We start from the raw sequence: 26,374 nt of genomic DNA, 5'->3' as shown, positions 1-26,374 counted from the left end.
CCCACCCCACCCCCAAAGGAACACCACCAGGAAATTTACAGCCTCTCTGTGAGTTAAAAAGCCACAACTCTTTACCATCTCTTTAATAGTGCATCTGCAATAAAAAAGTGAAAGCTCTCCAAGATGCAGCGTGTCTACAAGAAGTAAAGCAACTCAGGGCTTTGTGTAATTTTGTTCTTTTTTTTAAAACTTAAAACCACAGCGAATGGTAAAAGTGATTATTTTTTGTGATTCATTTCAATCTAATTCAATTCAATATATTTTTATAGCACCAATTTACAACAATCTCATTTCAAAGTGCTTTACCAGACAAATGGATCCAGTTCACATTCAGAAACGTGTAATTTGAGCTGTGATTCACGTAATAAACAAAATAAGAATTATATGTTTAAGGCTATGGTCCATTTTAGTGCACCTCTTATTAAGGTAAGGCTTAACAGTGAGAGGGTTGCTTCACACAGACGTTTTTGCTGCTAATAACCACAGCTGGAACAGTTAGGCTAACATTATGTGCTTTGCTCAGGGGCATCTAAACAGCGACTCTCCTGCAAAAGGGTAAATTTGTCTCCTTTGCTTTGCTCACTCATATTTTCACAGCTAGCTGCCAGGTCTCACACGTTCGGCTGTTAGAAATCTCTCACCATGAAGCAACCCCTGTAGGTAAGAGAGCTGACTGTATATGTGCTTGGAGGGCCTGGGTGTAGTTAAGTGTTTGATTGAAGTATATGTTAGTCTAAAACCACAAATGTCAACCTCATGGCACTGTTGGAGGAAAAGTAATGGAACCAACACTAGGATTCAACCTCTGGGGATTGTACGTGTTTGTAAAAAGCTTCATGGCAATCTATCATGTAGCTGCTGAGGTTTGTCAGCGTGGACCGAGGGGACAGGCCAACACTGCTGCTTTTAGGGTAATACACATACCACTGCTGAAGAAGTGTTATTTCAAATATCTAAACTTCCAGGTTCAATTCCCAACCCGTGTCAACAGTTTGGAATAGACAAAAACTGCTTACCAGACAGTGGGCAAATAAGCAACAAAGAACAAAACATTCACTGCAAAAACAAAAACTAAAAGACTGTTTTAAAAAAAATATATTAGATGCTCCTAAATGAAATATAGAGAAACCAATTCACAATTTAATCTCAGTATAAAAACAACTATTTTAAAGGGGAGTGAAGTTTTTTTTGAGAACATTAGATAAACAGAATCATGAAGTCAAAAGAACATTACAGACAAGGATAAAGTTGTGGAGAGTTTGAAACCTAGTTAGGGTACGAAACAGAATCCCAAGTGGTGGAAATTTCATTAAACTGTCTTTAATCTATCGTCAGAAAATGGAAAGAGTGTATGGTCCAACTGTACAGCACCTAAAGTCACCATCCTGGCAAAGACAGACTTATTCTGAAGGGTTTTAAACATATTTTAAAGACATCGGAGAAACCATTAATGGATAACTGCTTCAAATTGTTCAGTTGGGGATCTTTTTTGTCCACAGGGACAGGGAATCTGAGTAGAGTTTATAGAAATATGGGTGGAGATAAAACTACATTAAAATCATTTATACCTGCCGTATATTTAAATGTAAAGTTATTTTTGTTCTACAATGGTTTTGTTTCTGAATAAAACTCAGACTGGCATCTCAGGAACGACAAAAAACAACCCAACTATGTACAAGATGTTTAATTTCTGAAACATTGTAGCAGAAATTATATCTCAAAAAACGAGCGCGCAGAGGAAGGTTGAATACTTGAGAACACATGAGTTTTTATAATTGTAAACAATGCTGAAAGAAAGGTATCATTTAATGTTCCAGTTTGGTTGAATCCATTAAATTGCAATAAAAAGACATTAAATTTTGTGGTTGTAACATGAAAAATGTGAAAAAGTTGATTGAAACAATGATTACTTTTGCAAGGCATGGCAATAAATGACCGCACTGTTTTATTGCTTCCATAAATATGTTCTTATTTTTAATGTGATGTGAGCAAATAATTGAAAAAAGACTGAAATAAGTAGATGTTTTCTTCTCCAGGTTAGCTAATTGTGCCATACTTCTTGTAAAATCTGGTCTAGGATTATTGAAAGAATATAAGCAAACATTCTAGTTCATGCGGTGATTCCCACTTTTTTCCAACCCAGCATGTCTCTTTTTAATGAAGTGCAGCAGGAAGGGTTATTCATTCAGTGTTTTTTTTTTCTTCACCCTGGCATGCTAAAGTCTTTCTAGGTCCTCTGAAAGGCATTTTGCAATTTTAAAACAGAAAACCTTCACTTCTTGACTTGCTTAGAATTAAACTTATGACAAAGTGACAAATCTGCTTGATTTTTACTATTACTTAAAGGTCCTGCTCTAGAAAAAAAATGACAGAAGTGTTTTCTGATGACATCAAACCAAGTAAACAGGAAAATACAGGCCAACTTAAGAGAGAAAAATTACACAGAAAATGATTACATTTTGTCCTTCTTATCAGTCAAGATCCTCAAATCTCTAAACACAGATAAACACAGATACAGAATAACCTTGAAAGACAAAACATTTTTTTTTCTATCTTGAGGTACGACATTGCCTACAAACTAACATTTTCTCTGCTTGTGTTCTCACTACAACTACAAAAGCAGAGCACATCAACCCAGTTCAAAAATTCATACATTGATTCCCTATATTTCAAAAAACAGACTTTAAAATACTTGTGTTAGTTTATAAATCACTGAATGGCTTAGAATCAAAATACATTAAAGACCTGATGTTATTATATCAATCGTCTGGACAACTCAGATCTTCTGGTTCAGGTCTATTCCGCATCTCCAGAGAAGCAACATTTAACTTTTATGCTCCTTTAATCTGGAACAAACTTTCATAAAACTGCAAATCTGATGAAACACTGAGTACCTTTAAATCATGGCTAAAACTCATTTGTTTAGAGTTGCCTCTAAAAAGGAACTGAAACGTCATAAAATGTAACCTGCTTTTCAACCCGACATTGTTTTCAGTTTCTTTCCCTCTTTAATGTAATATTTCTTGTATTCCTTATCTTTTGCTTGTTTGTTTTATTTTCCTTCTAATCATATAAAGTGCTTTGAATTGCTTTGCTGCTCAAAATGCACCATGCAAATAAAATTTCCCTGCTCAAGATGTTTCATCACTCAGAGCATAAGAAACACTTCCAGATAAACTCTCAAGTGAAGATGAACAAATCCAAATCTTTCTCTAATCCAATTCATATTGACTACTGAGTTTCTCTCCTACTATATCAGATTAAAAACTACTTCCGACAGCTGCAGTGGTATAAAACCTGAGCTGTAGACATGTTGATGAGTGTGCTTGATTTTTGTTAGGTTGGCTTCTTTTATAGAGGTCAGCGTCTCCAGCGTTGGGCTGGAATCTGGACCTTGCGTGTAAAACGGGCTAATGGACAAAGGGAATGAACCAGAGCATATGGTTTGATTTTAACCGTGTGGGTGGTGTTTTTCCAAGTCTTGCTGACAGCCCCTCCACCTTCCATTTCTTACAACTTTTACTAATTAGACTTGACCTTCACCTTGATGACTGCTCACAGTCACTTTCAGTTTGCCTGAGCTCAAGGTGAATGTGTGTATTTCAAGAAATGTCTCAAACGTCTTCAGGTAGAGGCAGATACTATCTGGTAGAAAACGCTTGAAAAGATTTGTACGTGGATCATACTAATGGCAGGTGAAATTTGTTTTCAACACTTTCAGGCTTCTTTTCTGTTTATAGTGGCTTTTTAAAATACTTAGTGTTGGAATATTTGGCTTGTCGTTCATTCCTTGAGAAGACTCCAGGTAGTTTTTCTTTCTTTTTGTTCATCTTTTCATTCACTGAATAGAAAATAGAGATAAAAAGGGTAAAATACCTACTGTTGCCACGTAACAGCATCTATAATTGAGCCGGCATTCTTCATGAACCTGAAATTTAGAAAATAAACAGTTACATAATATTTTATCTCTTATTGTAACAGGTATATAGCATGTATCAATTTAAAAATGATTAAGCATTTGTATGCTACATTCAACTGGTGGATGAAATAATGTGTGATATGATCATAAATCATGATATGATCATACATCATGTAATATAGTCTACAAATTGGGCTAAAAGTAATCAAAAATATTTATTTTAACCTGCATAGAAAATAAGTGCTTGTTAAAAATATTCAATTAAAAAAATTCAATTAACAAGCCAAACAATTTTTTTTTTAAATAATTAATGTAGAAATTAGAACACACATTCTATAGTTGGTTATTTAATATAGAGAAGCTACTCGTTATTTAAATCAAAGATGATTTACTCAAAACTATTATCTACTACTCTGATATAATAGTTTCAGATGTCTCTACATTTGAAACTATAACAGAACTGAGATTGCAATACGTATATACATGTATTCAATGGTTAAAATAAAACACACACACGCATTCGCATTGGGTGTACTAATGTTAATTTGTGCATTTTTTCTAATCTAAAAACAGTATGACTTTTATGAGCTGCAGAGTTTGTGAATCCTCCTGGGCATTTATTTGACTGATCTCTTAATCAGCAATGGTTTCCCACATTTTAATTTCATTGTGTCTTTGCATGAACTTGACTTTTAAGCACAGTGAAGCAAAAGTTCAACATCTGTTTTGAAAGCAACACAATTAAAAGAGAGCCTCAATTGCAGCTCTCCAAGTGGGGAAAAAAACAAATGGAGCTTTAGCGGAAGTTCAGGCTGGAAGACTCCACCCCCTTCGTTCGCCCATCGACGTCATGCTCATCTCCGACCTCAGCGCTGGACCTCACCATTCAATCAGCAATCAGGCTCTGCATAAAAGGATCCACACCCAAGCCATCAGCCGCTTCCCAGCTGCGTTCAACCCACCACCTCCCCTTCTCCACCCACATCCTTCGGCTCTAGGATGGCACCCTCCTACCACCACCAGTGTCGGGCCCCAAGGGAGAGCATCCCTAATCAGTTATCGGGATGTTCATCGAGTTCACATCAAATCTCAGCTCAAATTAGCTGCTGGGGTCCGTGCGCCAAAGAACTGTTATTCATTCCTGTCATTAAATCTTTTAATTGTTCCCCTTTGTCCGTCTGAGTCTCTCCAGATTGAACTGACTTTATGCAGAAAGTCTTTACGGTCAGCCGAGACAAAGACTGAGCTGTTTGGTCACAGTGACATAAATACTAACCAATATAATTGCTCAAGTGAAACGCAAAAATGTAAAGTCCACAACAAAACTGGTTTTCTTTTCTCCTGAGAAATCAAAACAATTGTTCAGTTCATGCTCTTGCTCATGTTGAAATCCGAAAGATAATTTGCTATTAGTAATAAAAGCATTTTTTATAGTCAATGTCAAATTTATTTATATAGCACTTTAAAACAGGTATAAAACTGCACCAAAGTGCTGTACAAGAACGATAACACAAATGACAAAACAGAGCACAAAACAATCCATCAATGAAAATGCCAAAGAGTAAAAATGAGTTTTAAGAAGCGATTTAAAATGATCCAGGCTGCGGGATGATCTAATCTGGAAAGGTAAGTTATTCCATAAAACAGGAGCAGCAACAGAAAAAGCTCGATCTCCTTTCCTCTAAAGTCGAGTCCGAGGAACTGTCAGTAATAACTGATTATTTGATAGTAGGGTTCTGGACACAGACCGTATATTTAAAAGGTCCCGAAGATAAGGGGTGGCTAACCCATTATAGCTTCGTAGCAAGATGAGAAACTTATTTGGCAAAGAGATTTAGAAACACCTTTAAAACCTGCAGTTCCAGTTTGAGGTTTTCAAGGACTTTTTATGGACATTAATCTTACATCAGGGTTCAAGTTAAGCCGACCTCTGTTTTCCTTCAGCGTGCTTCTTAAGGTAGATTAATAAGCTTGAACTCACAACAGCAATAAGATATTTTAAAATGTTTAAATATATTGTGAACCATTTATACTTCTCTGAAATACTTATCCTGCAAACTGACATAAACAAAGCTCCTCCTGCTATCTGCCTTACTCCATCTGAGGCTTTGCATCTGTGTGCGTTTTCACCTGAACCAAATCGCTCCATATTTGGGGCTTGAAAACACACCAGACATACCTTGAGATGTGTCTCCAAACATCTTGTCACTAAAACACAACTTTCACCACTGTGTCTTGTTTAGTCTTGCAGATCTGATATTTGGACTGTTGAGTCATTCAGAATCAAATTAATCTTATTTGCTAAAAGCAGGAGAGTGCACGGGATGTCAAACACTAGAGCTGCCCGCCTCGTAACAGTGTCAACCAGACAAGAAATGTCGCTTGTTAAATATGACACCAGTGACCCACAAATACTCCGGCTCTCTGTTCTTCATCACATCCTACAATTAACCTGCACGTTTGGATCGTTGCTCAATAATTTGCTCAAACATTACGGAGAAAACACATGAAAAGCACACAGGAGCAGACATATTTTAAACTGTGGCATAGTTACGCTGTTATGGAGCTTTTCCTAGATGTCTTTTAGTGCAAAAATACATCTGAATAGTTGAAGGTACTTTTTTCAGATTTCTAGCATCACTTTAGCATCATCATGTGCTCTTGTCTTTATCATTTTGAGGAGTCGATAAGTTTTGTATCATATTTAGACCCCAAGGAAACTGGAATTCACATATCACTGAAAAGAGTAAAACATTTAATTAACTTCCTCTTCAGAAATATCAGAAATTTCTTGTGAACTAATGCTATTTGAATTAACTGAACTGGACGTAAACACTTTGTGCATTTTACACGTCAGCTTTCTGTTAGCTAAAAAGTTGAGTGAAAGCAGGTTAACCCTATAAGATCTGAGAAAAAAGATCATCGTTGCGACAATAACATTGTGCTGCTACAGCGGCGCTGGTGGGAGTTCATTGTTTCAAAATCTTCACTCAAGTACATTTTCTTCTGTTTACTATTCCAGATGATAAGAAAACATTATTGAACAAGTGGAAACAGAAAATACTAAATCCAACGTTTTCTTCCCCTAATAGTAAGACGGTCTATTTACGTTTTCTTGTTGCAGGCTGCAGTTGGGAGGGTGCTGTTAAATAAGCAGTCGGTGTGAAGCTAAAGCTGGTGCGGCTTCTGGCTGAAGCCAGCAGGTGGGATATTGTGCCTTCACATTATCAGTCAGATGACACTTTATTTAGGTTGACATGGTATAAGTGGAGCTAAGACCCTGAAACCCAAAGAGTGGAAATTCATAAACACTAAGGTCTACTGTGTGCGTGTGAGCGTGTATGCGTGTGTGAGAGAGGGGTGGTGGGGTGTATCGAAATGAGTGAAGCTCCATAAAGTCTCAAACGGCTGTGAGATACTTTCCACTATGTTTCCTCTTTCCTCCCTGCCAACAGGACAGCCTAACAAGGAGAGGAATCTGGGCCAGTTATACTCACCCATCCAGCAGGAGGACTGCATTTTTCCGCGGTCGTCCAGCGTTCGGGCCGTAAAGGTGAGCTCGGTTGTAGTAGCGTACAGACTGCAGGAGGGTCCGCAACTTGGCATGGTCATGAGCCAACTGGGTGCTGTTGACTGCATGACCCACCATGCTTCGATAAGCATTAGGCTCTGGAAAAAAGAGGAGATGGAGCAGAATGAGCCAGCGTTTGCAGTAGGGAGGGGGGCAGGGAATATTGTTGTTGTAGTCGGATCTTGCTATCTTAGAGTATCCAACTGCCAGTAAAAAAAAAAAGTGGGGTTGAGGAGAGGTAATTGGGCAATTCGCCGTAATGTAGACCGATGGATGCAGTGTCAGGGGAATAGGCTGAGCACACATGGTGGCCTTGCACATTCATTAAAACAAAGACCGAAGGAAACGGTTTGCCCAAAAAGGAGGAACGTTAAGCTTTTGCAGACCTACTGCTGTTTAATCGCTCAGATAATTCTTTGCCTTTCATTCAACCCCTATAAATTTGTCTCAGTGTCTGTGCTGCGTGGATGACTTGCTTGAAATTATTGCTTTCGCTACGGTTCAAATCCTCACTAAATTTTTCTAAATGTTTAGATGAATGGATTTTGCATGATGCTTTCCGGCTCCGGCTCAAATAAAAGTTCCTATCCAGAGATTCGTAACTTATGAAATTGATGAAGAAATATGAGTCATTCAGTCGTAAAACATTTCTCCTGTTATCCTTCAATGAACCAGAATGTTTACCCATAAGCTGCTACAAAGTCAAAAATGTATTAGCGTAATGAAACTAATCTTTTTGTGTTTAAATGATGCATTAGAAGTGCCTTTTTAACCTTTGTCATAGTATGTGTTCAGTGTTTTCTGAATATTAAAGTAAATAAAAAAGACAAAAAGATATGAAGCTTAACTTGTGTCAGTTTTATTGTTTTGTTGAAAGGAACAGTGTCAAAGACAAAAGAGAGTTCTCTTTTCATGGCATGTAAGATTTAGAAGAACAAATTTACGCTTTAGATTTTTATCTCTACTAACAGGCAACTGACCCTCATTCATTTTTCTTCCTGACAGGAACTCCAAACACAGCCCAAGCTCAGAAATCCCCAAACCATTCAAAGACCAAGGAGCCTGGCGACAGATGGGATATCTCCTAAAGATACCCGATCCTAACTCCACGAGTCAATCCTGACAGAAGCAACCGAGAAATCTTACATCCACCCACACTACGAGTGCGGATAAACAAAAATACACATCTTCTGCAGTCGACTTCTTCAAGCTTCCTAATCTAAAATCTCAGTATTTTGCAAAAAATGTTGCCTTCCCCTAAATTTTCTCCACACTTCCTGACTTTATACCCACAACATGAGCTTCATTGATAGACTAACAGAAAGTAGTGAAGAGTTGTAATATGAAAGAAAAATTATACTTGGTTTTAAAGTATGTTGCAAATAAAAGTCTGAAAATGCGATATATGTATGCAGCCCTCTGAGAAAATCCTTTGAACAAGCTTGTTAGCTTTGTTATCTTTACACATTACAGACATTTTTGCTCCATGTTCTTTGTCAAATTGCTAAAGCTTACTGAAACCAATTGGAGAGTGTAATATTTTTCAAGTCCTACCACAGAATACCGATTGGATTTAGGCTTGGGCTTTGACTGAGCCATCATAGCAAATACATCATATATTTTGATCTGGCTACCAGTATTGAGGTTTTATGTTTGGGTTTGCCTCCCTGGAAACAAAACCATCTCGCCAACCTGGAACGTTTTGGAGATTTTATTTCAGCAATGTCTTCTCTTTAGCTCCATCCATCTTCACATCAACTCCAACCCGCTTAATTGTCCCTGCTAGAGAAACTTCTCTCCACAGGATGATGCTTCCACCACTATGTTTCATAGTAGTGATGAAGATTTCAGGGCAATGTGCATTGTTACATAGGCCCCTTTGGTGACCCCGAAACCCTTTTAATGTAGGTCAAAAATATCCTGTATCTTGTGATAACAGTGTGTGAAATACTCATATTGTGTAGGACTGTATGGCGTGCAACATATCTTGGCTCTCATATTTCAAGTGTTATGAACTTGATTTTACATGCCGATGGAATATTTGGCCAGTTAGACAAAGTCTCAACACGGCATGTGCTCAAACAGGAAAAAAAAATCTGATTGTTTATTGTATTAAAGGTCACAGAGTGATGGAGGCACAGATGAGAAGGACAAGAAAGAGGAAATCTTGACACAATGCAACTGTTTATCATTACAGTACCTACCAACAATATAGTCGTCGCAAGATTTTTTAATATTCTATTCAGTTATCATCTGATCTAGTTTAATCTCATGATTGTTGTGTCCATAATAAATGGTGGCTTTGCGTTAAAGTATCTCATAGAATCTAATTACATCTACCATTACTCTATTCTGGGAAAATGGTTTGCAGAGATGGCTGTAATTGAAATGTAGAAATGCTGGAAATAGACACACCTAATAAAAGGAAAATATGTATTCATTTGGTTTTTGCTTTCAATAGAAATGTGCCACCAGGAGAGGCAGAGATTTCTGAAAACCATACATCAAACTTGGCAACTCTTCAGTAGACGAGGTAAAGAAAAACCAAAGACGTACATTTTACTACAGAGAACAATCTGTTAAATGACTACTGACAAGGCAGCATGTGGTATGCTGCTGTACTGACCGTTGCCCAGCTCCCAGGAGATGTTGTACTTCTTTCCAGCACCGTACTTCAGGAGGCTCAGTGTGGAGGATGTGTTCCAGGAGTTGTCTGGGTTTCTGTGCAGTGCGTTGAGCCCCAGGATCAGGTGCAGACCAGCGCAGTCGGCAAAGTTGTACAGTTTGTCTAAAGACCTGGCTGGGAGAAACCCACAAAGCAGTTGTAACTTTGATTCTTTTGATTCATTTGGAATCATATGACGATAATAGAAACCATGTGGAACTCATGGATTTTCTGCTTCTTGATCCCTGTCATTCTTTATGCTTGACTGTAGCTCTACAGTAATATCTGTGGTGCTCTTTGTGCAGAAACTGTATGATGTCTACCGTTTAATCTACCATGGTTACCTTAAGTTTAAAAAGGGCTGTACAAATAAACATTTGTTTGCTTTCTGACTTCTTCTTTTAAATGCTGGAAAATGAGGATGGCTGTCTTGCAGCAAACTGGTCCTGGGTTTAACTAACTCTCCATCTGGAGACTTTTTATCTCTCTCTCTTCCTCCATGGAGTTTGCATGTTTTGGACAAAACTCATCTATTGAGTAAATTTCTTCAAAATCACTTGAAACAAATGGTTTCTAATGAATTTCTTTGTTTTAACCCTTCTGTTGTGTTCATTTCTGAGCTGCAGCTATGATATTGCTGGGCCAATTTGACACTATTAATATAGTGAATGAATATTTAAAGGTGCATTTTAAAAATCCTTTGTCTCTTCTTCAAATTTAAAAGTACAAATCCACCAAACTATTTTATAGTGTCTGACTCATTTGTGTCTTTCTGCTGGAGCAATTTAAGTTCCCTGCCTTATCTCGTGTTTCCCTATGTGCAAGCTGTTGCAGCAGTCTGCACTGTCATTCAGCAGCCTCTTCAGTGAGTTAACAAGCGCTGCATAAAGTTGCCTGAGGCTGCAGACAAGCCATTTAAAGAGGCGAGAGCAGCAGAGCTAAAGTGAGTCTACTGAACACGACGCTCCCTGGAGAAGTTGTTGAATTGCTTAATTGTCTATTTGTCACTTTAAGACTGAAATCAAAACATGTTTACAGTGGTGCACTTAAACGCAATGACTGATTTTATGCAATAGTGAAAATACTTATCATGCAAATGCAAGTATCAAGTTTTTGAAAGACTTCTCTGTACCTGATGTTTTGTGGTTTACCACATTATTGTTTTATCTATTAAGAGAAAATGGTAATCATACCAAGCTGGTAATGATGGTATTATTTTTGCAATAATAGTCCTTCAACCTTTCACATCGGTGCAGCGGAAGATTATCGTCCTCTACTTTGCAAAATGGTTTTGACCATGAACAACCTGTTTAAGGTAATGACAGCATTTCAATTTTATTTAAGTCTGGACACAAACTACCCATATCAGAATATCTGTTTGGTTTTTAGTTTGAGACATTCTGGAGTTGGACTTACTGTACTTTTGGGATCATTGACACAAGTGCAATGGAGCTTAAGGTCCCAAATGTGTGATTTAAAAGTCTGTGATTCTCCTTTAGGAATTTATGCTTGAGAGCAGAATTCAGGGTTCCATCAATTATGGCAAGTCATCCAGATCCTGAAGTAGCAAAACAGCCCTAGGGCATCAAACTACCACCATTAAACTTTAGCTTCAGTTTTTCTTAAATGGTGCACAAGGACAGGACACAGCTCTTCCACTTTTGTCTCATGAGTACACAGAATATTCTTTTTTTATAGTCACATAGCAAGTGAAGCCTGCTGTGCTTTAAATGTTGCTCTGGATCCTTTTGTGATACCCTGGATCAGTAATAAGTAATCAATCGTTTCAGTAAGTAGGCCACTTGTGGGAAGGTTCCCCATTGTTCCACGTTTTCTCCGTTTGTGAACAAAGGCGCTCACTGTTTGCTGAAGTCCCAATGCCTACGAAATGGCTTTGTGACCATTTGCAGAGTGACAGATATCAAAGACGTCATTTCCCAGCTATTCTTTCATTTATTCAGATTGGAAAACATTTGTTTTTTTTTTAAGCTCTTTTGCCTTGTAGGTTCTATTTGAACAATTTCCTACTTCTACTTATATGGAAGTGAAGGGTTAGTGAATTGAATTCATCAAAGAAATGCAGTTTATTGCAACAAAATGACAATTTAACAAAGGTGGTTTATACTTTACCCTGGTAACCTTTGCCTAAAACTGAAATTGAATGAATGAACATTGGGCTGGTATGTGTAAATTAATCTGCACACAACAATAAAGTTTCTTCAACTACGACATTCAGTGAGAATCCACATAGGCTGATTTTCCCATCATGGACTCCTGTGGTGTTGTGCCCCACAAACGTTGAGCTCTAGACTGCTATGTGCCGCAGCTGAGTGCTCACTCATGTTAATGTCTCCTGTCTCCATTAGAACGGACTCTTCTTCCTGAGCAGGAATTTGGAGGCCTACCACAGATGTTGGCACATGTAAGAGTCTCAAAAGTATTTGTTTACATTTGGAGGTGTGATTGCAAGCTTCTCGCGGACACCTTCAGCTTTTGTTTTGAAATTTAATATGTTTGGGATCATTCCATTAGCCTAAATATTGCCCTGAACTGTGACCCACACTTCCTAGGTTCAATAGGAACCAGATGAACGCTGTCTTGATGGTTGCTGTTAAAATCGGCACTAAACTCAAGGTTTGGGACCACCTCGGCTTGCTAAATGATAGATTCTTCAAACAGCTTGCAAAGACAAAAGAAAACAAAACAAAACAAAATTCAGGAAGACGGATATCTAGCTGCTGAAAACTGCAGGGTTCTTCAAAATCCCCACATTTAAGGCCACCTGTTTCATGACACAACCAAATTCTGAACAGGTTTGATTCTAAATCTCCTTCTTTGCATAATTTATTTTATGATTTTATCTCCTGAAGAGCACTGGTTTAACCCACAGTGTAAAAAGAGAGGCCAGCTAGCCTAATGCTTGTCGCACCTGGCATTAATCAGCTATCAGTCAGTAGGACAAAGCCTGAAAAAACATATGCCGCAACAATAGTTTGGTTGCTCAAAGCACCGTTCACAAGCATATTTCTCCTGAGTAAACTGTCTGTTCCCCATCTCATTAATAACCAACAATAATGTTATTATCATAGCCACTATTACCGTAACTCCTTCCCTCTGTGGTTTTAACCAAAGCGGTTTCTGTGTGCAGGAGCAGAGTGGAGGGCAACAGGACAGAGAAAGTAGCGCCAGATGTGCCTGTCAGGATGAGTAATTCCAGGCCTCAGCTCACCTGAGATCTGAGCACAAGGCAACCAGCCTTGTAGCAAGACAAAGTGAGCCGACCTGCAAAAACATTGTCAATGCATCACTGGAGGCATTACTCAGCTAAAAATACATTTTCCCTGTTGGCAGGTCTACAGTAACGTGTAGACATATAGATATGTAGAGTCAAATAAACATGCTTTCACTTACAGTACGCCATGTTGGTTAGACTGGTTTCAGCTTAACCGACTTCAAAGAACGAAATTATGCATAAACAAGTTACTGGCATTACAGAGGGTGAAATAATTACAATGCTTTGTAGATCACTTTGAATTTAAGTTTATTTTGTAACTTTTTATATTTCTCTTGTTTGTTTTTGTCTACCTTTCTTCTTCTCATTTTTTTCTTGAGATTTCAATTTTTTTTTTTATGCCAGTGTAGCATATTTAGTTTGTGCTCAAAGTGATCCGCTGTAAGATATTTCAGTGGGATCTGCCTGGATCTAAACTTTACCTTCCTTTTCCTTACATATATTCAGAAGTGGTACGGTAACATCAACATGTATCAAAAGAAACTAAAAATGGAGAATGGTGCATACTGTATGAAAGAAAGCAAAGTTTGATCATGCAAATCCAAGTCATATTAGTTTTCATGAAAAGCATTCAGAAACAGAAATTTAAAGTTGCTTCCAAATGTTTGTCCTGTGTTGGACTTGTTCCTAAATGTTTTGGCTGTAGTGCAGAGGTGATTTTTTTTTCCTCTTGAATGAAGTTTTTCCAGCTGTACACAAAGAGATAATACACGTAACAGATTAAATGATTAAGTGGAACATTTTCTTAGTTAATCTTGGTGAGTTTCATTTGTGGTAACGAATTTTTACAAGTTGTGCAACTGTGATGGAAAGTGGGAGTTCATGGTCAAAGAGTTGATATATAAATTGCTACTTAATTGTTTACATTTTTTGACAACAAACATGACTTGCTTGCTTTTTCAGTGCTTATTAAACTTTACAGGGTGAGATATTGTTGTTAACAATTAATATTAGTAATTACAATACTTTCGAGGTCACTAGGTTTGGTTTATGAGATACAATGTAATTTAGAAGTCATCAGAAGATTCAATGTTTTATCTGACATTTGTGAAAAAAAAACAAAAAAAAACAATCTTGATCTGAAGTCCATATCTGGAGTTTTAGAAATGCACTGCCCATGGTGGCAGCATGTTGGGGTCGATTCTACCACAACTACGTTAGTTCTGATTTGTTCTTTCTTGAGAATTTTGTTCATAATTTTTTTTGGCAGAGGTATTGTATATTTTGACATTTATTCCCTCTGGTTTTGGATGCTTCACAGCTGGAAGATTTTTCCAACAGTTGTTATGATGCATAACCATGGCAACAAGGTATTGTTTTACAGCTGGATGAAGCTGATTAGTATCTCCAAAGCTCAATTCATACCAGAGCTACGACTCCAAATCCCAGAGGAGTAAAAAGGAGCCTTCATGAATGCAGGTTAGGACCAAAGAGCAGACAAAGAAGGAGGATTCTCAAAGCATCTCTTCCACTCTTAAATGATTAAATCTTCAACTCAAACGTGTCGCTGCCAATCTTTCTAACCATACGGCCTGATAGAGATTTAAAGAGAAGCAGCAAAACCAAATGAGGTAGATTAGCAGTGCTTGCCAACGACTGATGGGGTCACCCAGGACTTGCTGTGAATTATTGTCTCTGTTGCCCAAAAATGTACCTGTTATCATGTCATAACTGTCATGTATGAGAGTCTTGAGAGAGAGGCTGTCATACAGCTACAGTGACTTCAGTCAGAGGATTATTCAAGTTCATTGCAAGACTGATGGCTACCAGAGATCCTTCTTGCCATCAGCAATGACATACATAACGACTCTTTGAAGACACTGAAAACATCATGTGTCACTTAAAGTGCAAATACTTAATTTTTAACTTGCTAGATCAAAAAAGTTACAGCCTTTATTGTTTTATGTTATTTGTAAAATAAGGAGCAGATTTTGTGCTTGTAGCCACTATAAATTCAGGATTTACCACTTAAGTCTTTGTAATGGTGCACAAAATGTTTCTGGGAAGAATAACATTTAATTTACAAGTGAAGAAATGAATAGTCAATTCAGAATTCACAGACATAATAGAGGCAAAGAATGAACTATGTCAGCCAAAGTAAGATGCACATTTTTGATACAATCAGTCACTAAATGTTACTAAATTGAGGTTGTTTTGTTCAACAGAACACAATGTTTTAATTTTATAAATGCTAAGTATGAGGAGCAATGCATGAGTTTATGATGTTAAAAGACAAATTGCAAATTGAAGTTGAAACAGAATAAATTGCTGCTCCAGGAGAGAACATTTTTTAAATGGCTGCAAATAATAATTAATTTGTTAAACCTGCACATAAACTTGCCCTACGTTCGTAGGTTAAATATCCTTATTTCCAAAAAATACACATGGTATGTTGGAGCTATTCTCTTTGAATGTCATATCTTTTTTGATTTTACTTCTGGTTTTACTTCAAAATAACTCTTACTTTGAAATATCATCTTAATTTAGTCACAAAATTTTCTAATTGTGTCACAATGAAGGCCTGTCTGAGAGGTCAGACTGTACTGTACTAACTCAGCTAAAAGTTTTCCTTTCATCTTGCAAACAGCACAGCCAAAAACAAGCAGGGGAAACCAAGAGAGTCCTGTGTGTACATGAGTGTGTTTGTGTGCGCATCTGTTGCCGTGCCTTTGCGTGTTTGTGTGCAGCGGAAAGAGTGGGGTCTGGATATTGTCAAGCTGTCTATCTGATAGAAAAACCAGTTCTGTGAAGCAGAGAGGCCACTGCATCAGTCAGCGCTATGCCTCATTTCTAGAGCTCTGAATATTCCCTCAAACACTTCACCACACATACATCCACGTATGTTGGGCCTGCATGCACTCACACAAGCAATGTTTGTTGGTTCACATACCACCCAAGAGAAACAGATACCCATTTTACATTTCAAACAAAACCACACTTGTATCTGCTGCTCAACCTCCATCATCATCAGTTACAGTTGGCTGATTAGACAGGTGTTCATTCTCTGCTAATGCAACCTAAAGGGGCAGAAAGTTCAGGTGGTCAGAAGCGGGGTTCTGTTGAAAGATTAGGAGCAGTCAGTTATTTTTTCCTGCAGTGTATAGCCTTCCTAGGCTCCTCATTTTCATGGAACAGGAATTATTATTTTTTACCAATAATGGAGTAATTTCACTAAAATGTTATAAAACAGAAATGTCAATGTTAAACTGAAGGCAATACAAATACCTTGGAATGTAAAAGCATCTCAAGGTAAAAAAAAAATAAAAAATTCAATTCAATTACATAATAAGCTAAAATCTGGTAACTTAAAGTTTTTTCAGAACTTAATTTTTATGTTTCATGTTTCCACACTTGGAAATGTATGCAATTCAAGGCTGTATATGAACCCCTTGTAATGCACTGTGATTGAATAACAAGTACTGTTGTCATGTAGTGCTTTCATTCCTTTACAAGAATTTCCCAGTGTACTACCGCAATTTTTTTTTCAATAAAATCCAAATCAGTTCAGTTATTTTCATGCATTTAGAAACCCAAAGTGCTTCACACAATAAATCAGAAAAATAAAAGTTGTTGCAATGACAATTACAATAAAGTTAACTAGCATGATCGGAAATTGGACATCGATCATTGACATACATGTACATTTATTCTAAACTCAAATGAGAACAACAGTAAGTATTATGTGGTGGTACAGAGTCAGACTTGTCTCTGAACAACACATGCTGCATTGACAGCCATAAAGTGAAGCAGAACACGACGACAACTTAATGTGAGAAGTGAGCAAAAAAGTTACTCATGACAAATTTAGCAACTTTCTCTGGTTTATTGGAGACTTTGGTGGCGAAACGCGAAGGCACAGATAGTACTGCCATTACAGCCATTAGTGAAAACTGCCATGAGCCCCTCCCACCGCTGAAGCACTTCCGGGCGATCAGTCTGACTAACAGCAGGCTCGACATGCAGCGGCCTGCAGTAGGGCAGAAAGGAGACCAACTCTACTCTGTTTTCAAATGGCAATGGAACCACATAAAAGAGTCAGTGGTCCTGCTCTGGATTATAGTAAATATAGGTTTTTATTGTTGCATCAAAATAAATCCCTGCAATAACTGTCTTTAAATTTGAGATTATACAAAACTGACGTACCTAGTGCAGGTTCAGGCAAAGTGTTTCCATTGTTAAACTGAAATTATTACATTATTTCAGAAAGTTTATTTGTAGTTCTAAATGTTTTAGGTATTTTTAATCACTTTTGTCTTGACAGAGTTGATATTGCCTATTGCCTAGAACACACATAACCAAATATGAAAATCAGGCTATGCTATCATCTTCTCAAAACCAAATGAGTCGAAATCGGGGGGCGGGGGTATTCCTAGTTGTAACACAAAGTCAAGACACAGTCCATAAACTCGATACAGATCAAACAATGTGGAAGTGAATAAGAACAAATAATTATGTGACAACATAAAACAATAATTATAACAGCAGTCTACAAATGCTGTTTAAAGCTGGTCAATTTAAAAGTAAATCCTGTGAACAGGAAGGGTTTTAGCTATGACTTTAAGACACAGAGGGATTCAGCGTCCTGCGCATAAGCAGGGAACTGATTCAAACTAACTTGAGGGTTTTTCTACTCGAACAAGTTCAGCTCCTGTTGTCCAGGATTCAAAATATGTGCAAACTTCAGTGTGCTAACCCAAATATCAATGCATAGAAAGACCTTTTTTTATAGTACAATAGAATGCATTAATTATGCATGATGGTAAAAGCCTATCTGTATATATCCTACATAAATTAGTGTCAGAGCAATCAGCATTGTAATAAGTTTTGCTCGTGTAGAAATATAGTCACTTGCATGTGCAAAGCAGTTGCAGAAAATACAGAAGACTGGCTGCTTCAAGAGTCAGAGGACAGTAAGCCCTAAAGGTGGAAGAAACGAGGCTCAAAGATCAAATTTAAATTTAGAGGATTTGTAAAAGCTATTCTTATGGTTTTCAAAATCTGATTTTAGCATTGCTAATTTACTCCTGTGTTTGTCATGGACTAAATTAGCAATGCTAATTTACTCCATGAAATTAACATGGAGTAATGCTAATGAAAGCATGGAGTAATGCTAATTTCATTAGCATTACTCCATGCTATTGGAGGGTTTTTGTTTTGTTCCCTTGTTTAATTCAGTACAAAAAAGTGAAGAATTCAGGCCGGATACAACAAACAGCCATGGAAAATCTTGATTTGAAGGTTTAGTTGCAATAAAGTCTAACTGGAGTACCTAAGCAAATGCACACACAGATGGACACACAAAAAAAATCTTGGCTAAGCTCTGGCCTGTTTTAAAACCCCAATCAAAACTGAATCCTCAAGAGATTCCTGCAGACAAGAAGGAAAGTTGTTTAGGAAAATTAATTTTGAGCTTTTTTTCCTGTTTGCGGATACAGCGTGCCTTTCCATATCTAAAAAAAAAACCCACAGAGTATTCTGATTTCCAAAGTTCTTAAATAATGCATCATGCTTGAGATGTCAACACAATTTACCATGAGCTCAAAAATACACTTTGTGAATTAAAACAAAATTGATGGTGAGCAAAAAAAAAATGGGCATGAAATTACATCTAGAGATGCTTGTGATTTTTTTGTCAGCTATGACAACTCGCATTGCAGAACCTTGAGGTGTGTAGCAAAGCATACACGCTAAATTTGCATGGTAAGCTCAGTAGGGAGAGTCCACTCGAAGACTGTACATTAATCAAATTGTTCCTACTAGACAGATGTATAATTGGTGATGACAGTATTTAAGGCTTTTACTGGACGAATGAGAACATTTCCAGTGTTTTTCTTTAACACACACACAACATGCTGACAATAGACAGGGCCAGTTATAAAAGATTTAGAAGTAAACTGAAAAAATGCCCAGAAAAAAGACAAGTGCAGCCCATACATCATCAGTGCCTCCATTATGGTTTCAATCCCTTCCTCGACCAGCTCCTTCGGATCATCCAGCAACTCTCCGCCTTCTGTTTCTCATTGAAACTATTCCACTGCTAACCAGATTCTGCAGAGAAAAGACACTGTGACAGAGGCAAGGTCATCTAGAGACTCACGTTTTCAATTTGCACTTCTTTCAGTAGATAGTCACAAAAGGTTATTAAAGAGCTGTCTGTGCAATTTGATCCTTCATCCATATACGGGGGGAGGGGGGGGGGAGAGAACAACAACAACATGGTTTTATGAGCACGACTCAAAAAAGCTACGAGTATCGAGTGCTTTGCTAGCTTAGCTTCGGTGTATCATCCAGACGTTAACTTGACACTGTATGTTCGGGTTGTGCTGAGAGAGAAATGTGGTTTCAATAAAGTGCCTGGGCTTCTTTTACCAGCATGTTATACACAACCTAGTGCCTATATGTTTACACGCACACACATCTCCACATGGACTCTTCTTCCATACAGAGTTGCTTCAAATCCAGCAAAACCATTCAGGTCAAACCACTTTTGTATCGTGGAAGAATGTAAGATATGTGGTGGGCACCTGTTTTCAATTCCGTTAGTAGAGGGGGACCAATGCATGCGCGTGAGTTGTGTGTGTGTTTCAAGCAGAATGTGAGTGAGGGATTACCTCAATCTGTGAATTTGCTGTGACCAGACTTGCGTGTGGCCCCCTCCTGTGAACCCTGTGTAAGGAGATGCAGAGCAAGTCGACAGGGCCAGTGAGTAAGATGAGTGGTATGTTAACATACACTGTTGTCGATGTAAAGTACAACCGCTGTGTGCTGCTGTGACTGTGTGTAAGTGTGTATGCGTGTGCTCTAGCCTAGGCAACAGCCCGCAGACAACAAATCAAAGACAGAGAAGTGGACAAAATAACATCAACTGTCTTTCACTAGTTTTGGTCTATGTAACTCAAACCATTTGTTGGGGGGGGAGATGGTGTGAGGAAATGTGTATGGGGTGTGAGAGGTTTTCACATCTGTTTGGCAGTGGTCGCTGTCTATCACTCCCTAATGGGAAAAGTACGCTTTTTAGATACTAATGACCTCAGTATGTTTGGTTTGTACAGAAACAAGGTGTGCAAAGGTATTCTTTTCCCGGGAGAGAAATATCATCATGTCTTATCCTTTTTTTCTTGCACTTTGGAGCTACCTATAAACCACAACCAAACATAACCAAAAACATAAGGATTTTAGCAGCTGCAAGTTGGGCAAAAGGGTTTTTATGAATGATTGCTTTATTATAGGCTAACACGCTGTTTAGTAACTATAACTGAATAATAATTTGCAATAAATCAATAACTTAATTACCATTGTTTTATGCATTTGGAAATTCCTGTTGCTTCTTTGCCCAATGCAGTTCATTTCATCATTAAGCCACTAATAGCTTGGGAAAACAGTAATCTAAATCTTAACAAGGAATAATAAAGTGATCTGTCAAGAAAAAGGAAATATCAAACCACAACATTGCCTAGAAAGTAATTTAGGAATGATGTTACCTCATACTTGTACGCGGAAGACCTTTGGCAAAAAGAATTTCATTAGCAACATGGATGCAGTCACACCAATTCAGTCTAAAAATCTCAAGATTTTTTTTTATAATCAGGTTCTGGCTTACTTCATCAGGCATGATTGAGAGGTGTAAGCAGCAAAGTAATTGTACAGAATCTTCCACATAGTTCTGAGAAAAGATCATTGCCTTGCACAAAGAAAAGGTCACAAAGATGTTGCAAAATCCGTTCCTAGAGATGCATTTGTAAGTATAATTCACAAGTTTAAAGTTATAGGAACAACAGCTATTTGAATTTAGCAGATAGAGGAATTTATTGATGGCTGCCTACAGAACTCCTGAATAGGCTGATGCCCAAAACCCTCCACTGATGTGAAGCATCAATTGGTGGCAGCAGCAGCAAGTGAGACTTTAGCTTCTACCATGAGGGACGTAGGGTACTAAATGCTGAAGGTCTCCATGTCTGAACTACTAGACAGTCCACACTACTCAACAAAAAGCAACAGAAAAGTCAGCGCCACTTGCTAATAATAATATAAATAAACCAAAGACTTTTTTTTTTCTAGAGTTGTGAATCCAGATTGGAATTTCTGAGGCCGATGGATCAGTGGCATCACTGTAGGAGACAAAATGGAGCTTTTGCTTTAGAGAACGCCCTGGCCTCAGCAAAGCAGAATGGTGGATTAGTGATGCCCCAGGGCTTCTTTGCTTCCCCTGGAAACCTGCAACATGTGTAGGTCAAAATGAATTTAATGAATCAATATTAATGAACAGGAGTCCTTTGCTCAGTTGGAGTGGGCTAAGATTTCTTTTAGTATGATGCCACAAACTGGCGACTGGCTATGAATCATGTCTGAACAACCGGTTGTTACATCTAAAAGGGACCTCAAACCTTTTTGAAGTAGTTAAGATGCTTTTAATTAATGAGGTTGGGGGATTTTGAGGCACTTTTAGTCATCACACTTTTAATGACATTTAGTCATTAAAAGTAACCTTTTGTGTTCAGAGAACCACTCATCATCTTAGTTGTGTTGGGTTTAAATAATTCTTGTTTGTGTTGTTTAGCTGTGTCAGGCTTCATCAGCTGATGGTATGTGACATATGTTTCTTTCTACACACAATGGTCTAAATTAGCGGTTCTCAACGTGGGTGGTACCGCCCCCCAGGGGGCATTCAGAGGACGGCAGGGGCGCTGGCCGTCATTTTTACAAAAGCGGGGCGCTGGGATGCCTTTGGGGGGCGTTTGATCGAAGGTAAACTTTACACCTTAAATGCACAACAATGCCAGTTTAGACTTTGAGCAACTTGGTAAAACTTTCTTGTGTAACATTAAATCATGCTTGGCTGCAACTGTATCGATGGCAGCTCTTCTTCTATTCAGTGTTTGTTAGCTTCTGTTAGCTTCTTGGCGCAGCTCCGTTCTCCTGCTACTGGTAGCTAAAATCACGATACCCTTACTGTGTATCCCTCTGAGAAATGAACCCATTTAAATAAAGAAATCAAGAAATCCCTCCATGGGTGAAACCAAGATAGAGAACGTTCATTTTATAGCGTTAACGCCGGTGCTGTACGTGGTCCGGTATGAAACAGGGGTGATAGAACAACACAGCACTTTTAAATTTCAATAATCAGAATGCAGAAATTGTTTCCGTTGTTTTAAAAGGTTTATGTCGGTCTGCCTTTTCCCCATCGATACGCTTCCCGACCGCCCTGCACCTTAGGGGCTTAAAAAAAAAAAGACGAGCGGGACATAAAACGGAGCGACGAACTAGATGTGAATTATGGCATAAAAACAGAGAATCCAACGCTGAACAGTGAAAAAATCAACACATGATGTGAAACACATGACGATTAGGCGGCGCAGCAGGTGATGAGTGAAGATTACTGATGGTCAATAAATGATCAAATAAATCTAACAACAGAAAAGAAACTAAAGTGGACATAGCAATAAACCAAGAGAGGACAATACTAATCAAAGGAAACTAAATGGAAATGAATGAAGAACAAAATGCAAGAATAAACTAAGAAACTAAAGTAAATACAGAGGAATAAACTGATATGGCAAGACCTTTCGAGCAATAATTAATACAGAGGACTGTATGGCAAGAATAAACAGACACTATTTCCAGATAAAAGGTAAAATAATATTGTTGAAATGTCATGGGTTTGTTGAGACCACATCTAGTACTGAGAATAAATGTATCTTACAGACCATAACAGTAAAGAACTTATCACTTATTTATGTTTTTAATTAGATTTGATATATTTATTTCTTCAATATTTTTTTCATGTCAGTGTTAATGTCATGAGGCTGATGACTCCATGACACTTTGAATTTGACTCATTAGGATTTGATTAAGAACCAGATTTGTTCTTTGTAATTTCTGTCCAGTAAAACTATTAATCTATAAATCAATAGACAGGTCTATATAAAGATATAATCCATGTTTCTGTCTCATATTTGTATGGCATTAAAAGGATCTAGAACTTTAGCTTTTCCACTGAAAGCTCTGGTTTACACAGTAAATGCCATGTGGGTGAAATTTTATAGATGATACTCTGATGTCCCATTCTCCTGAAGGCAGCACAGAGCTGCACCACCAGAAACTGACAAACACTGAAGRRARRARRRKYWWKRWTWAWKKWRKTWMMRKTYYWWYCMWKKTTTWAWKKTKSMRRRSYYMRKYMWTTTKSAAATAGTTCAAAGTTTAAACTGGCATGTTGAACATCTTTTATCTGGTCATTTTGTGGAATATTTAACAACTAGAAAAATGCAAAGAATAATAATTTTTTTTCCACTCTGGCTGCTGTTAGGCCTACCAATTTTAACTTGAATGTTCATTGCATTTTTCTTAGACACCTGTGAAAATAATTTCTATTCTCATGGCTTTTTTGTTCTCTGGGAAATTATCTTGATGATAAATACAGAAACAAGCATAAAAATCAAAACATCTGCAATGATGCGTGATAGTAATATTAATGATAAAATAATAGTCAGTGCACAGTAGCCTACAAATTCTTTGTTGGGGGGCGGTGAGGGACCTGGATAAAGGCTGGAGGGGCGCTGGCCAAAAAAAGGTTGAGAAACACTGGTCTAAATACAATACATGTGTAGGTATGAATGTACAATGCATGTGCAAAGCAACAACATATAATTCAATTAAAATTACTACAGGTGTTGTAGAGATATATCCAGGGTTGGTTCTTCTGGTCCCAACAAATGCCATCTTTTATACCTAGGAGCCTATCAGAATGTGGTTCTATGATTTCAAAGGTCCTATTAATCATATAAGAAGAAAACCACCCAATAGTCAGAGAAAATAATAACCCTAACCCGACCCTATCATTAGACACTGTTAATACAGAGTATCTTATGACATCCAAACTAAAACGTCCCAAGAATATTATTTCATTTCCAGGAAAGCAATTAAGGGCCTTGCCGCTAACTTCTCTCCAACTTTAGCTAGAAAAGCCAATTTAGATATCGGGGCATAATTGCTCCGTCCAGATGGGTTTGGATTAGGGTTTTTCAAAATGGGATTTAAACCCACTTGTTAGAAACACTTAATCTTATAATTTAAGTGAAGTTAATCTAGGTCAAATCTGCCAAAATGTAAAGGCAGGAAAAATATTTTCCTAAATGCAGAATATGAGTTATACAGAATAATTCCAGCTGTTACATAAAATAGTTTTAACAAAAAAGGTGATCATCATTCGGCCTATGCAAAATGAAATAGTCTGAAGTTCAACAAACATGTTTTGAAAATCCTCTTGTAGTTGTGGTTTTCAAAGTCTGTTTAACAACTTTAAGTCCAATTAGTGTCAGAAAAGCTGAGTGTTAACGACCAATGTCAGCCTCATACCTGACATTTTTACAACTAGAGATTAGTAGCGCTGTCATCTTTCAGCTGAAAAGCTTCAGATCTTATCTGGTTATCCATCTCATCACACACCCGTGCAAAAACTGTAATTGTGAGCTGAATACCTTGTAATTGTAAAGAAACAAGACTCTTCTTCAGAGATAGAGAAGGATACTAACCCCAGGCTATTGAAACCCTGAACCATCAAAGAGTTTTGCACTTAAAACACTCACCTTACACAAAACACCTGCTTAAGCTGCAAACACGTTTACGAATTATTGATTTCTAAAAGTTTTAACAACCGACTCTTTCAACAACACCTTAAAATTCTCCCCTGTTTTAAGAAAAAACTAGCCTTGCAAATCAAGTCTTAGGCAAACAAAGCATTTACTTCAGTAAAAAAGACATCTGTTACATTTGCAGTTTAGGAGAGCTATCTTTGATCCCAGGTTCTATGATGAATGAGGCTTATGAAGACCAGATCCCAAGCAGGGCACCAACGCAAACACACAGGATCCCAGACTCCTTTTTACTGGTGGAATAATCACCGTAATCACTGCAATCATCCTCCATTCTCAAACTATATCCACACACATTACTTATGCTTCAGTCAAAATGAGGGTCTGTCTTCAGATGAGCATACAGTGCAGAGCCAGATTAAACACTGACAGAATCGCTTTGCAAGACTTTTAAAATTAGCTGAACCTTTATAATGTGAAATGCTGAGGAATGTCGTAAAATGTTCCATATGAATATTAATCTGTGCAGTTGTGTACTAAAAATGATATCTCAAACTTTGGCAATTTTGCAAAGTTAAAATAATGACTCATAATGATCCAATTAAAAATAATTGATTGACTGATGGGATAGTTTCCTAATTTAATAAATATTTTCTGAATCAATTTATGGCAAAACAGTTACAAAAAAATTCACATTTGCAAGGAAGTCTAAGCCAGGAAAATCATATGCGATAGTGTTAAAGACTGGTGTCAGTCTCATACCTGACAATTTTACAATAGTAACACTGCCATCTTCAGATCTTATCAAAATGTATATTTTGATAAGTCACTTATTGTGTTAATAGGATATTTTAGTCACTTGTATGTAACAGGTTTTTGTAAAAAAAGAATATATATATTTTTTTAAATCTTGTAAAACTAAAGCACATTTGGGGTTAAACCCATCTTTTCCATTCTTCATTTCATCGCTGCAAAATTCAGGATTCTTGTAAAAAGAAAGAAAATATCACAGCTCACCTTCAAAACGGTGGTTAGTCCCATCTGAGTTTGTGCAGCAGTGCGTTATGACAAACTGAGATAAATAGTTCGGCCAGATGTTTATGGAGAAAGAGAATGGGACTTTTTCCAACCATTCATCTAATCAAATACCTCCCAAAGGCTTTCTATTCAGTCTTGTGTGGCCACAGCTGCTGTGTTTTCTGATCTTGTCTTTTGGTCATCATGAAAGAAATGTCTTCTGTTCTCCCAGGTGATAGCATGTAGTGCCTTATGAAAGTTTTCATGAGGGTATAAATTTTTACCGCTTCTGATGTTTGCACGGCTTTGTGTTAGTCGA

The 26,374-nt window shown here is 37.6% G+C and overlaps 1 protein-coding gene across 2 annotated transcripts in view; it reads right to left on the bottom strand.

The window, feature by feature from the left end:
* Positions 1-26,374, bottom strand: part of hpse2 (heparanase 2) — a 69,700-nt gene that overhangs the window by 19,635 nt on the left and 23,691 nt on the right. The window contains exons 4-6 of one of the 2 annotated variants that reach the window (XM_008429643.2): positions 10,117-10,290; positions 7,417-7,588; positions 3,881-3,928 (exon numbers count right to left, since the gene is read on the bottom strand). In XM_008429643.2, coding sequence (XP_008427865.1) covers positions 3,881-3,928; positions 7,417-7,588; positions 10,117-10,290 — 394 coding nt within the window. The remainder of the gene's footprint in view (positions 1-3,880; positions 3,929-7,416; positions 7,589-10,116; positions 10,291-26,374) is intronic. The other variant, XM_008429644.2, reaches the window with a different exon arrangement.

This window comes from Poecilia reticulata, linkage group LG15 (assembly GCF_000633615.1).
Source record: "Poecilia reticulata strain Guanapo linkage group LG15, Guppy_female_1.0+MT, whole genome shotgun sequence".
In the NCBI taxonomy this organism is placed as follows: Eukaryota; Metazoa; Chordata; class Actinopteri; order Cyprinodontiformes; family Poeciliidae; genus Poecilia; species Poecilia reticulata.
The sequence above is the reverse complement of the archived record's forward strand: the minus strand, read 5'-3'. Positions and strand labels throughout refer to the sequence as shown.